This window comes from Priapulus caudatus, unplaced genomic scaffold (assembly GCF_000485595.1).
Source record: "Priapulus caudatus unplaced genomic scaffold, Priapulus_caudatus-5.0.1 Scaffold1007, whole genome shotgun sequence".
Classification (NCBI taxonomy): Eukaryota; Metazoa; Priapulida; class Priapulimorpha; order Priapulimorphida; family Priapulidae; genus Priapulus; species Priapulus caudatus.
Window position 1 is genome coordinate 48,727 of NW_014578068.1, and position 10,066 is coordinate 58,792.

General features: G+C 48.4%; 1 protein-coding gene across 1 annotated transcript; it reads left to right on the forward strand.

Moving 5' to 3' along the window:
- Positions 1 to 752: 752 nt before the first annotated feature.
- On the forward strand, positions 753 to 1,999 carry LOC106814928 (D-galactoside-specific lectin-like). The gene is made up of 2 exons (XM_014819312.1): positions 753 to 885; positions 1,458 to 1,999. Exons 1-2 carry the CDS (start codon positions 753 to 755, stop codon positions 1,793 to 1,795), a joined length of 471 nt encoding a protein of 156 aa, XP_014674798.1. The 3' UTR covers positions 1,796 to 1,999.
- The last annotated feature ends 8,067 nt before the right edge of the window (positions 2,000 to 10,066 follow it).

The following is a 10,066-nucleotide window of genomic DNA, read 5'->3' on the forward strand; positions in this document are numbered from 1 at the left end:
TCCTCCACCAGCTCCCTTCTCCCTCCTTCTCCCTTTCCTCCTTCTCCATACCAGCTTACTCCCCTCTCCTTCTCCACCAGCTTTTTACCCTCCTCCACCACGTTCTCCTTCCTTCCCCTCCTTCTCCACGCTTCTCCCCTCCTTCTCACCACCTCTCTTTCCCCTTCCTCCTTCTCCACCAGCTTCTCCCCTCCTCCTTCTCCAACACCTTCTCCCTTCTTCCTCCTTCCTTCTCCCCAGCTTCTCCCTCCTTCATTCTCCACCACCCCTCCTCTCCCCTTCCTCTTCTCACCAGCTTCTCCCTTCCGCTTCTCCACCCTTCTCCCCTTCCTCCTTCTCACCAGTTTTCTCCCTTCTCACCCTTCCTCATGGCCTTAGCCATTGATCTAAGTCGCGGCCATACCGGCCAGCGTGCGTGTAGTCACTTCCTTCGTGCGCAGGGAGGAAGGGAGGCGAGAGGGGTACGACAGTGGGACTACTAGGAGCTACGACGGTACTATAGTTACTAGGGCTACGACGTACTAGAGCTTACGACTCGTTACTCGTTGCATGACGTAGTAGGTAGTATTACTCGTACGGTAGTCAGTCGTAGTAGTAAAACCTAGTGTTGTAACCCTGAGGTCACGCTTGAAACGTAAACTAATCGACCACCGGGCCCATCGAAACATAACAGAAAGCTCGCAGCTATCAGTCAGACACGCATCCCCCCCCGCCCGGGCCGCCTTGAACATTTGGTTAATTACTGCAAACCCATGTGTGTTTTACAGAACAAACATACTAAAAACTACTTTAACCTACCGAAAGGCGGCACCGGCCCTCCTGGCCCGAAAGGCGGCACCGGCCCTGCTGGCCCGAAAGGTGACCCCGGCGCTCCTGGCAATAAAGGTGAGAGTGGTAGGCACGGACGTAGGTTCTGATTGACCGCATAGTCGGTTATGTCACATTCTACACTTTATTCAATTGTACCACGAACGGATCTATACCATCATTAGGTATAGCTACTTACAGGCATACGTTCGTGGTTATGTCCATAGATATAATATATTACGCATACAGTTAATGGAACCTCTATATAACGGCCACCTGTCCATCACGGACACTTCTAGGGTGTTTCCCCGGTGACACTTACCACGATCGAACGATCGAACACGCTTTTTGCGTATCATTCGGGTGGCCATTATATACAGAGTTGACTGTATATTGATATCCGAGATGGTCTTTCTACTGTATGTAGATATAACTATGGTTACTTGATGTTCCGATCGCAGCCATATAGTTCCGAAATTATGCAACGTTCGCGAATATATGATACCTACATGAAACTATATTACTATATAATTAATATGTAAACTACACGAAACGTCTCGTTCTGCTCCACGAATGAAGCCAAAAAAATTAACGAAAAAAGAAACAAAACAGTTTCGTATTTAACGCGTAGTTACCCGGGTTCCCGATAGGTTCCGACGGTGCCCCCGGGCCCGCATGCCCGGCAGGACCAGTAATCACCAACATCCAGGTTATCTGTGAGGGCAACTCGGTCACCATCTGCTGTCCAGTAAGCATGAGGATCGCTCAGGCGTCGGCTATCTACGGCCGGCGGGAGGGAGAGAAAGTCTGTCCGACCAAATTCGCCAGTCTATGCCAGCGCTACAACGACGTCACGGCGCGCGTGTCGACGTGCAACGACCAGCAGTGCTGCACGATAAGGTCTGCGAATCTCAAGCTGGGCGGTGACCCCTGCCTAGGCATACGAAAATACGCAGTCGTCACGTGGGATTGTCGCTTGGGAGAGTAGAAAGCTGATTGGTGACGATCGACTGATACACCTGTCGACAGGTAGACAACCGGCGTCGCGATTAGGAGCGTTCTCAAAACGATGCTGAGCAACGAGGTGCCAGTGGCACGAACGTTTTGTATTGTGTAGCGGAATAGTATTGCCGCCCCGTCTGTCTGGCTTCTTCGCCATACACGTGTTAGCATACATCAAAGTAAAAAAAATGTTTAAGCTTCTCCCCGCTCCCTCCAACCACTTTCCCTTGCTCCCTCCTTCCCCCACCCGTTCTCCTTTTTCTCCCCCTGGTCTCCCCCGTCCTCCGACCACCTTCTCTTTCTCCCCTCCTCCTTCGTCCACAGCTCTCTCTCCGGCCTCCTTCTCACACCTTCTCCTTCCTCGCCTCCTTCTCCACGAGTTTATTCCCCCTTCCTCCTTCCACCAGCTTCTCCTTTCTCCCGCTCCTCCTCCTCCACAGATCCCTTCTCCCCTCCTTCTCCCTTTCCTCCTTCTCCACCAGCTTCTCCCCTCTCCTTCTCCACCAGCTTCTCCGCCTCTGTCTTCCACCAGCCTCTTTTCTCCCTCCTCCTTCGTCACAGTTGCTCCCCTCTCCAGACACCTTCTCCCTGCTCCCTTCCTTCTTTTCAACCAGCTTCTCCCTCCTCCTTCTCCACCACCTTCTTCATTCTCCTCTTCCATCCTTCTCCACAGCTTCTCCCGTCCTCCTTCTCCACTACCTTCTCCCTTCTCCCCTCCTCCTTCTCCACAGCTTCTCCTTCTCCACCAGCTTCTCCCTTCTCCCCTTCTTCATTCCTAGCCATATTGAGTCGGCTATAAGTCTAGCTAATAAGTTCTAGCTATATGAGTCGGGCCTTTACTTGTTATGTTCGTGCCTGTGTCCGAATTAGTTGTACGTTTCAGCTTGACCTCAGGGATTAAAACACTAGCGCTACTACTACGACTACACGCGGTACTTGTAAATACTACTACTAGGTCAACGAGTACGAGTACGTATTGCTCTAGCTACTGTCGCTAGCCCTAGTACTATAGTACGTCGTAGCTCTAGGTAGTGTTAGGTTTTGTAAGAATCCATCATGTTAGGCAACGGAGGCTTCAATTTCTATTTAGGTGCGAGGCAGGTTACCACTGCCGCCACGCTTATTCTATTGTCTACACTCAAACAACAGAACATTGCAAAAGTTACAAAGAATGACCACCGTGATGGCAGCACGTTCAATCATAATAATATCCATGTCACAATATCTCACACTCACCACCTTGGACAGTTAGCTGTCAACCAAATAAAAGAAACTCAAATCAAATCTTTCGAACATCCCAAAGGACTGTATGAATAATCAGAATTCAAGTCGCTCACTCTAAACAGCCAAAACTACAAATCTAATGGAGTTATCAAGAATACACGTGAGTCTCACTATTCTAAACAAAACAGCTGGCCAATCTAGTACCCTGGATTCAGGAGTTAAACTGAAAGGAAAGTTTTTAACAACATATTGCTATCTTGCAAAACTAACGATCTTATCTAAACTTGTCTCGGTCCATGCCGGAGAGCTCAAGCTCACTATATAAATGACAGATTGAACACCACTCCACCCACTAGAAACAATGTTCATATACAGTAGTTACAGTTAATAAACAGTCACACTAATAGTTGTAAGCCAAGAGCTTTTCCTTTGCGGTCCGCAGCAATGGCAGCCATGGCTCTCCTTGGTCTTCTTTTCTCTCGGAGTCGCTGATCGAGTAGGGTAGATTCTTGGATATCTCCGCCCTAAGCTGCTTCATCCGAGGGCTTCAGCCACAGATTGTCCGCCACACACCTCTGAGGGGATAAAGCGTTGTAGTGACGTCGTTAGTGGTAGTTATCTTTTCCCCTTTTTGCTGAGTTGCCACTTTCCACTGACAGCTTCCCCGCCCACCTTATTTATCAGACAGTTTATTCAACTCGATAACCTTTGCAGTTCCACAAGCAACGTGGCGTTGTTCTCCTCATGTTATGAGGACTATGTCACCGGACACAAATCTCTGAGGATGAATCACATTCTTCCCGTATCGCTGTCCCTCTCGTAGTTCTGCAAGGTACTCATTTTCCAGCGGACTCCAAGCCATGATCTAGGGCGAGCTGGCAGGGTGTTCTCCATCTGTTCGGCATAGTTGCTAAATTGGTTACCCGTGGCTCTGTTGACAGTCTCTTCATTGGCGTCAGGAAACGATTTAGCTTCTGTCCGTGTAGAGTAAGTGGACGGAAGTAAGGGGTTCGCTCGCAATCACTGGTAATCCAGGTCAAGTAAGCGGATCTCGAGTATTTTGAACACTGGTTTCAACTTCACATAGAGCTGTTTGGATCTCATCAACTGTAAGTTTAGCACCACCTACAGTTTTCTTCGGGGCGTTCGCGTCTTCAATGTCTTTAATTCAGTCTCTCAAGAAGCCTCCCCACGCATGGGGGCGGCTTATCCAGAGTTGAACTTCACTGGATCTGCGTTTGTTAGCGGCGTAGTCTTCACGGCCACTGATTCACGATCTTGTGCGAATGTTCTTAAGTGCCTTCATAAAGGGGGGTTGTGGCGCATTGTCGCTCACGACCAAGGGGACGGTCCCTCGTCTCCCAATGAACCGTCTAAGACATTCTCAGGAAGGGCAGGTCGTGGTCAAAATCGGTTCACCATTTCAGAGTGGACTGGCCCTTGTCACACAACAGGTGAAGAGACAGAACCCAGAGCCTTAGAGCCTCCATCTTTCGTGGAGAGTGGTCCAGCGTAGTCGAGACCCGTCATCGTGAAGCGGGGGTGGCCTCGGTCACTCTGAATTCAGGTGATGGTGTGGACATCATTGGGTTTGGAATTGGCTGCATCATCAGTTCTCGCTTACACAGTATGCACATTTCATTATTAACGGATCGTTACCATAGGATCTCCCTGTTGAGGTTATCCAGTATTTGGGATCTCAACTTCTGTTCAGGGTGGATTTTCCCCACTGTGGATCGTCACTCTCATGACAGTTCTGACGATAAGCGCCTTCGTAACTCATGCTTCTATTCAATAGGGATGGGCGTATTTCTGGGAATGAGGGGCTCTCATCTTTTCCAGACGTCCCTTACATCTCAGAGAGTCTCGGATCCTCAAAGAGGCCAAGTTGCGGAGTTTTCCATTTTTGGAAATAATGGATTCATCCAACAGACTCCTCTGGGGGGGAATTTTCCTTTTAGTCGCAAGCAACTCCTCTGCTTCTGTGTTATGTCTCTCGCCAGTGAGAGCGAGTCGTGCTGGGGTCACTTGGCCCTTCCTCAGGCGTCTCACGAATTTTCAAGCACAAGGGGCCGTAACTCTTCAGAAGTGAGTCTCCGATGCTAGCTGAAGGCAGAATGATCCAGAATATGCAGTCCAATTCTGGGCAGAATTCATGTTCCGTGGCGTCAGCAATGACCAGCTCTCTTCGCTTCACCTTCATTTCGGCTCGAGGCACTCAATGGGGTGATCCATTTGACAGGGTCATGCCTCTCAGGGAGGCATCGGGATTAGTCTGGGGTGTCACTCGTGTTCTTAGCCCAGTAAAGGACCATCAAGGTCAGGATAGAACACTGTGACAGTTCTTCTAGTTGCCATGCCCTTGAGGCGATATCGCAGGGAGGTCATTGTCGAGCCTGGACAATGCTGTCCCCAGGTGTCCACTGGGTACAGTTTACGTACTTCATTCACTCTATTTGGACGAATTGTTTCCATTCGGACTTCACTCCCTTGTATCCATGCCAGAGCAACTCTGAATCTGACCAGCGAATAGTGGTCTCCTCAATAGTGATCTCAAACTTTGTTGCTTCCTTCGCGTTCTAATCAAGTCTAGCAAGAAAGAACAAGTGCTGGAAGAGTTCTAGACGTGGATTGTCATTCGGGACACAGGGGCGCTCTCGAGTCTTGTTGACTACAAGGAATCGTGATTGGCCTCGGTGCTGTGTGACATCACTACAGATAGATCACTGCGGCCCCATAGGCTTCGCTGAGGCATCACGAAAAAAATCATGAATTTTATACACTAACTCACAGTTGTCTGATGTACAGACTCATAGGATAGTAGCAACGTGGGTTGGTTATACTGGGGAGCTGGCTCGTTGCGGAGGTCGTGCCACTTGAGGTTATTCCACTTCACAAGCTGAGGAAGAAGGTGTTCGCGAGGCAGGTCATCCCAGTCCGGATTCATGTTGACACAAGCTCTTGGAACAGCATTCTTGAACCTCAGCGATAGGGTGGTGGTTGCCACGGTATACAAGTGATCATAGAAGGTTGAGCGCATAGTTTCACGAACGCATTTCGTTTGGTTGGGATGACGTCCATTTGCTTGTTAGGCAACTAGGCACGGAGTTGAACACCAAGTGCTCCGCAATATGCGTCCAGACGATTCGCCAGTTTATTTTCCGGGAGGTCCACTGAGCTAGCACTAGATGTCGCACCCAGAAGTGTTGTTTGGGTGTAGGATTCGTCTTCCGATTACGACACCGCTGCCATGTTCACTCAGTCTCTCTCTGCTCAGTAATGTCTTCAGCCTTCACAGCCTTCTAAGGTTCTCAGGATCGACGTGTATGCCGAGTCATCAGTTCACCGAAATTGCCTGCGAACTGTCCGTAGTAAAAATCCTCCTGAGAGTAGGCAGATGGCTTTTCGCTTTCTCATAGAAGTCATAGGCGATCGAGTCCGTAGTGGTGAAACCAGACCGTCAGTGTCATCAACATATAATAGATTTCATGAATGCTCAGTCTGTGAAGGACAAGTCGCCATCCTTCGACATGTGGTGGTGTATGTGTGGCCCCATTCAGTAGAAGGGACTTGACGACACGGGCAAATACTAGCTCTGGTGAACGTAGCTCGTACAACATCCAGTTCGGTATCGTTCAATATCACGAACCACAAGAAACTGAAGGATCTTGGGCGGGGCTTCTTTATGCCAACCATCAGGAAAGGCGGGCTTTTCAATGTCTCAGGTAAGGGCTACAGGCTGCTGCAAGACGGGAATCGTTCGAGCAGGGGGTATGCAAGGATGGTTGTCTACAGAAGAGCGAGGACCAACGGTACAAAGCAGGTCAATTTAAGGGAGGATTTCCATGAGATCGACACGACGCATCATAGACAATCCTTAGTTTGGTTGGTGTCGTTGTCACACTATGACTCCATGATGTCGCCCAGTAGTGCGAGGGGAGGACTCCTCAGTCTCATTCTCTATGGAGAGTTACAGTTCCACGATTCCTGTGTTTCATCTGATCCCTCAGCACTCGATTCATACTCTCTCAGGATTCTCAGCGGACATTCTTCCTTAAGAGGTCAATTAATCGTAGAGTGAAGCAACATCCCATGTTGTCTGGCGTAGGATGGTGGATGTGGATCCGTTCCACGTAAGCCTCTACGGATATCTGTTCCATCAACTACGACGAGTTGTCTTCAAAGGTGTTCGTGGACCACGGTGCTTCGTTCGGCTTTAGTACCCAGGCTTTCGAGTTCAGAACTGTTTCAGCGTCTCATTGAGGGACCTGTCATTTGAGACTTCAGTGCCACAGAATTAACATGAGGTATTAGCGGTTTAAGAAGGTATGGACGTCAGCCTTCATAGTACAGCGGCTGACAAACACGCACCGCCAAACTTGGTGGTGTCAGCGTGTGGCCATTCTTCACCTCTGGACAAAACCCTTCCGGTCACAACACGTCGCAGCTACTGATCGTTCCAATCAGAATATCAACTTCGAGCAGTCTAATCTTTACTCACTGAGTGTGGTGGTCGCTAGGTTAATGTCTCTTAAGGTGTGGGAACATACTAGCGCGACTTTCTCTGATCAAACCTACTCTCAGGGTTCACAAGATTGTTGGAACAACAAATGCTGTCTAATCGATCTCGCCTCCATTTCATCAGTAGCATAAATCTTCATCTTGGGTGAAAACTTGGCATGACGTGGTGACTCTCCCAAACGACTTTATATTTAGGAGTTCTGGCCTATAACGGGTAGTTTACTTCATCATGGACTTTGGCGTTCACGAACGACTGAGGGCTACCATGTAGTCAAACAGCACTTCGGTCACTCTGCGTGTCTCCAACAGTTGCTCTTACTCGTGGGCGTGTAGCTGTCATCTGCAGGCGCGGCTCTAGGCGGCGGCCTCTAATTTCAGAAGTGTGATAGGCTAGCCGATAGTGGCATGCGGTACGGATGTTCTCGATAGTCTGTTAGCATCGACTCGCGGGATGGCTCACACTTTGTCTGTCAGGGCAATTTCTTTTCTCTACAGGCAGGGCTCACATGGATGGTCGCTTCCCGCATTTTGTTGCCTTCATATTCGATGGACACCTACTACTGATATGATTCCTTCGTAGGCAGACAAAGGCATCGTATCCAGCCGCTGCTTCAGTATCGAAAGATCTCTCCCCTAGCCTCAATCGAACATTCTTACAGGGTGTGTGTTGGGTGGAGATGTTTCTGCCAGAACGTGCAAGTCGGACCATTATCATCGCGTGTAGAGATAGGCAGGCAACCAGTAGCTTACCTTTCTGGACCACTGGCATTTCCGGGACGCAGCCATCGTTCGAGCTAGCAACTCAGCGGATGTCAACCTCTGACCTCTGTCTTCTCTGATTTCTTTGTCTAGTAGTTTCCATTAGTGTTATCTAAATTCCAGTCTTTGTCATTAACCTGTGACTTATCAGGATTCTCAGTTCCAGGTGGTATTCTTCATTTCATGGACAATTGGTATGAGCAAGCTTACTATTATGATTCAGGTTCCAACACAAGGCCTTTCAGTCCTTCGTATTGTTGGTCTCAAGCTTGTCATAAAGATGTCTCAGCTCTTCAGATTTCGATATTAGTTACAGGGTTTCTAGATTTTAACAAGATCTCAGTCGCGGCGGAGCGTGTGGTTCTGTTTATGATAAACTTGTGTTCGCTACAAATCTCTCCTTCAGGATGTCAAAAACGGGCTTCGTAGCGTAGTGACGGGACGACCTGACAATCCTGCTCATACAATCAGCAGCCTCCTCTCTCTAGCGAAAGACTTCAAGTAAGCTGAACTTGCTCTACGTCACTGAGGTCTTCCTCGGTGTGGCATATGCATTTTCATATTGGCGATCCCAAGAATGGGGCGGCCAGGTTCACTATGTCCACAACAAATTTCTTGTATGCCGACACTTCGGGTAACACTCACGATTCGTCTTCAGAGTTCCCTCGTCCACACTGAACTCGTGATAGAGATGGGGGGCTCACATTGCTGAGCCAATCCATAGCATTCACTCTACACCATCGTCTCGCGATACTTTCTCGTATTAAATTTGTCAGCCTTTATCACTTCCTCCTCTAGTGTTGGTGTCATCAGTATTCCTTTTTTCGGGCACATATCATTTAGTATCGCGCATCATCTAGGACTTTCAGCAATGCCCGTTTCTCCGCAAGATTTTCCACAGCTGTTTGTCAATTTCACATTGTGGTCGAGGGGTTTTGCCTGTCATAATTTTCTTAAGTTTCTTAGTTGCTGAAAGCAACTTCGAGTGCGTCGAGGCTCTATGCCCAGCCTCTCACACGTCGATTACCTCTCTAGGTTTTCGTTCATTTTCGGATCGGTAGGGCTCAACAGAGGCTCTCAATATCAAACAGGGGAGGGCCACGTCAGTATGTTACAATGGCCTACGTGGACCGATTCTCTCGTAACGATGAGAAAAGGGATTCGAGTTCAGTCGGTTTCCTATGTTCGAATCTTTTAACGGGCGAATTACTTGCGTAAGAGAAAGGATTCGTTACCACTCTATTGTGATTCCTCAATGATCCTGCGCTCGAAGGACCATGTTAGGTTTGTAAGAATCCGATCATGTTAGGCAAGCGGAGGCCCTCACATTTCTATTTAGGTTCCGAGGCAGGTCTACCACTGCCGCACGCGGTATTTTCTACACTCAAAACAACAGATAACATTGCAAAAGTTTACAAAGATACAACCGATGGCAGCACGCTCTCAATCCATAATAATACATGTCACAAATATCTCACAAGGTAGTACTGTCATAGCCCTTTGCTCCTTTTCCTCTGCGACGAAAGCACTACGATGTGCTGTACATGCGTACGTTATGTAATATTTTACGAGGCCCAGCACCCTCTCATACTCTAAGATTGAGATGAAAGAATAGGTACACATTTGCGCGAGAGGAATATAGCAATCATAGTGATTGTGATTATATGTTATATTAATGCAGGCGAAAAGATTACGTTTTTTCATGCCGTAAATACATCAGAAAAGGCGTACTTATCTAGGCGGTGTATAAACC

Bases quoted from the DNA above. Each gene is read 5' to 3' on its own strand.
- LOC106814928 (XM_014819312.1), top strand. From the start codon at position 753: ATGTGTGTTTTACAGAACAAACATACTAAAAACTACTTTAACCTACCG. The intron at 886-1,457 runs GTGAGAGTGGTA...GGTTCCCGATAG, and splicing joins CGGCGCTCCTGGCAATAAAG to GTTCCGACGGTGCCCCCGGG.